General features: G+C 48.5%; 2 protein-coding genes across 2 annotated transcripts; both read left to right on the forward strand.

Moving 5' to 3' along the window:
* Positions 1–1,026: 1,026 nt before the first annotated feature.
* LAESUDRAFT_709695 (uncharacterized protein) lies at positions 1,027–2,284 on the forward strand (the record flags this gene model as incomplete). The annotated part of the gene is made up of 4 exons (XM_040906724.1): positions 1,027–1,137; positions 1,345–1,380; positions 1,438–1,558; positions 1,614–2,284. The coding sequence occupies 4 exons, from the start codon at positions 1,027–1,029 to the stop codon at positions 2,186–2,188; spliced, it is 843 nt and encodes a 280-aa protein (XP_040757275.1). The 3' UTR covers positions 2,189–2,284.
* A 269-nt stretch (positions 2,285–2,553) lies between these two features.
* LAESUDRAFT_627358 (uncharacterized protein) lies at positions 2,554–3,605 on the forward strand (the record flags this gene model as incomplete). Its single annotated transcript, XM_040903352.1, has 2 exons — positions 2,554–3,211; positions 3,469–3,605. Coding segments are annotated over 2 exons (795 nt in total), but the record flags the coding sequence as incomplete, so codon positions are not given.
* Between the last annotated feature and the right edge of the window lie 132 nt (positions 3,606–3,737).

Here is a 3,737-nt window from a genome sequence, read left to right on the forward strand (position 1 = left end):
GATATTAGCCCGCGGGTTGGGCTAAATGGGAGGCGCCGGGTGGTCCGTGCGCATAGTGTCTTATGTATATGTAGGCAGATATTATACAGGGGGGGCATCGGTTTGCCCCTCGGTATACGTGCATTACCCTACAGCTAGCCCAGTCTGGTGCGAACTGTCAACATTACTGTTTGCGTCACGTCGAGCACGAACAATTCGACGAAATACATTTCGTTCGGACAAGACCTACAAGGTTCCTCGTCTTCTTGTGTTTTTTGACCTTGCAGTTGAAGCGCCGCAAATTCTAGGGCGGGAATGACCACGAGATATATTTCGACTCACGGACAATCGGACACTCGGTTATGAGCCCTGCAGACACCATCCGTATCCTGAAGGAGCTATTCTTCTCGGACTCATGACGGGATATACTGAAGGCCTAATTGGACAAACATTATGTGCCGTTACGGTTCATCATTGTACTTGCATGTTTCATGGACTAACATTAGTGCAACAGACTCGCACTGGCATTGGATGAACGGAGGCGGTCAAGATATGGCCGTACGTGACAGGTGTCACAGTGTGACCAAGCTCCGGTAAACAGCTGTTGTTAAGGGGTAAATTAACTGTGCTCATAATTTATGTGACTGTGACTGTGGTTATGGAGTCACCCTCATCTTCTTCATGAGGTTGATAGAAACATATAAGGCTGAGAAAAGTTTTGCTGTAGCAAGCTGCGTTTAAAGACTCGTGAAGAACCAGTGCTTGTCAAAAATCTTGTGCCGCAAGCAAGATAGCCAAGGTAGCCGTCAAGACACATTTCAGTCATGTGACTAGTGACACTCTCACTTTGCTCTGTCACACTTTGGCATGGGTTAGACCCCAGCATTGTAATATTTAATGGTCACGCCACCGGTGGCTAATGTCCCCTATTTGTGCATTATTTGTAATGTAGGTCAACCATGCATTGATCGTGGGGGTCAAGTTCTCTTCTGTCCCATCATTACTACTGTCTTTAGTGTCACTGTGGACTTGTGAATATCAATGGCCATGTTCACCTTTGACAATGCCATTGCATATGCACAAGATGTTCTCCATTCAATCGCTTGTGAGTGGAGAGGATGCGAGGCAACAATGAACAGCTGGCGACAGTTACAGAAGGTATGTGGCTTTTTCCTTTGTGGGTTTTTAGCCTTGTGGCCTGTCTGCTCTGTAATGCCATGATGCTTATGCCATAGAAGATTGTGTTGAGTCAACATTGCTTCATGCTATGCATGTGGTGATCACCATCATGATCTCTGCATCATTTTTTGAACCCATCATTCATCTTAAGGTGGAGAATGAAGGCACTGATGTCTTGTCACATAGCACCTCAAAATGCACTGTCAAAACCAGCATGCTCAAGTAAGCTTCATGGTTTAGTGCCATAAGCTGCAAAATGCATAACACAACTTATCACAGGGCACATATGATTGCCATTTTCACAAATGTGCTGGTCGCATTCATGCATCGTTTATTGGCCTTTGGGAGCACATCAAGCTTAGCCATCTGTCTCGTGTTACACTACTCTGCCCTGTTTCTGGTATGTCCTTTGTCTAATCTATGGAGACAAGTACAACCTTAATTGTGGTCACCAGATTGCCCTCACACCTTCAGTGGTCATCATTCATTGCTCATGCCCCACATCTGTGATATCCACATGAAGTTGGTTGACAGACCAATGGCAGAGAACACTGGCAGGCTAAGGCCAACATATCGACCATACAACCCAGTGCTTCAAGATCTGCCACCACTCCCCAGAAATAACATACCCATCTACATGGTAACAGCCTTGCCTGTGAGCAAAGCCATCAATCCTCGAGGTCAGAGGTCAGAGATGTTGTCAAAAATCACTCAAAGGTCAAAGAAGATGAGCAGGAAGGAGCAGGAAGAAGAAGATGAGGAGGAGGAGGATGCTCAGCTGTTTGATGACCTTCCCAACATTGACATGGAAGGAATCAACATGTCCAGGGCACCCATCCTTCAGCCCAGATCAGAGCAGCTGTGGCTGCAGCTGTCTAGGCCATACAGCATCCTCTCATCTCGAGTTGAGGAGACAAAACCTGCAGTCAGCATGGGCTACGGGGCTTTCTGGGCTGAGTTTAAAAAGATGGAAGAGGCGGGGCTCATCGATGGTGCAGGAGAATGGCCTGATGCAGAGGAAGATGAGTAGCTGAGGACCAAAGGGTATGTGGCCATCTGCAGTCATGATTATACTATAGGACAGTACATAAGCTATTGTAGTACTCTATAGCGCGTTGTAGCCGCGAATGGTTTATTTAAATTGCTACAGCGTCCAGTCTTCAAATGTAACGTTCGACGTAACGTTCGACGTAACGTTCAACGTTCAACGCACGCGTCGTTACACCCGGCTTTCACAAGCTCTATCATAGTCAGACACAAACTGCCACTCGCGCTCGTCATTCCTTAACCATGGCAACGAATATCTCGCGTGCACGACGCTCTGTCCGCTCCGTACAATCCTCATCCTCATCCGTAGGCGACAAAGCAGCAACGAGGCCCGCGTCCAAAGCTGCCTCTCTTCCCAGGCGTCTGCTCTTCCCACAACTTCCTGCTGATGCCGAGCTCCCGCCTCTTCTGGTGTCCCCCTCTGCAACACCTGCCCTGAATGCGGAGCTATACGAATTCATCGCTCTGGCTTTACGTGCATACGTGAACCCGTGGTGGACGAAAATTACGCGTTATGATAAGGAATTCTTGCCTACAATTACACGCATCTTCACTGCGGTCATCCGTGCTCTGGAAACACGCCTTGTCTCCATTGACCTTGCACCACTCTTCTTTCGAGACCTTCCTGCACTAGTCACGCAACACTACGTCGACTTTCGCAACGCGAAGTCGAAGTTGCACACCTCGTATGCTTCGGGAGGCGCCGCTACCTTGCCTCAGCTGTTCCACCATCTGCAGCCGCATATGGCCGTAAATTCTGATGGACAAATAAGCGACGTGTATGTACGACAGGCCATTGATCACATCTTGAAGGCGTGCCTTCCCCAGGAGGACTATGAATCAGAGGCGGAAAGATATATCGTGCGCGAGATCGTCCTGAGTGTGTTGCTTCGCAATGTCCTCCCTTGCGTCACGCAGCCCTGGTTTATTCAAAAGTTAATGTTGAACAACCTTGTATCGGAACGACATGAGGCGAAGTTTCCTGAGGTAAGCCGGTTCACTTTTGGTGTTGAGCTCTCTATGTCAACTTCGTCGGGCAGAATCGCTAGCTTGAAGGGTGCTATATGCACTTAAGATGGGTCTCCTTTCAGGTTCCCAAGTCTTTTTTTGACGAGCTATTGCTTGTACTATGCTGAATGAATGAGTCTTGCCCGACAAGATGACCTTTACCCTTACTACCCGACAAGTCCACTAATGTCTGTATTCCATAGCGAACGGACCCTTTACAGACACCTCCAACCGCGTTGTCAGACAAAGCCACAGTACCTCGGAACACCTTCTCTCTCCAGTCTCTGGCCATCTACTTCTTCTCTACGGTCCAGACCATCTCTGGTGCCTGTCTTGCGCTTATACACGCTTATAGGCAGGCGCGAGACACGATCAGAAAGGTCAATCAGAGTTCTCCGTCACTTTCGCAACAATACTACCCTGACTTTGCTGGGCCATCTACGCCCAGGCGCAGTACCGAGAACATCACAGCTACCCTATCACTCGTCCCGACTCCATTCGTGCCAGGCGGGTTGACCATCGTT

This window comes from Laetiporus sulphureus (assembly GCF_001632365.1).
Source record: "Laetiporus sulphureus 93-53 unplaced genomic scaffold LAESUscaffold_196, whole genome shotgun sequence".
NCBI lineage: Eukaryota > Fungi > Basidiomycota > Agaricomycetes > Polyporales > Laetiporaceae > Laetiporus > Laetiporus sulphureus.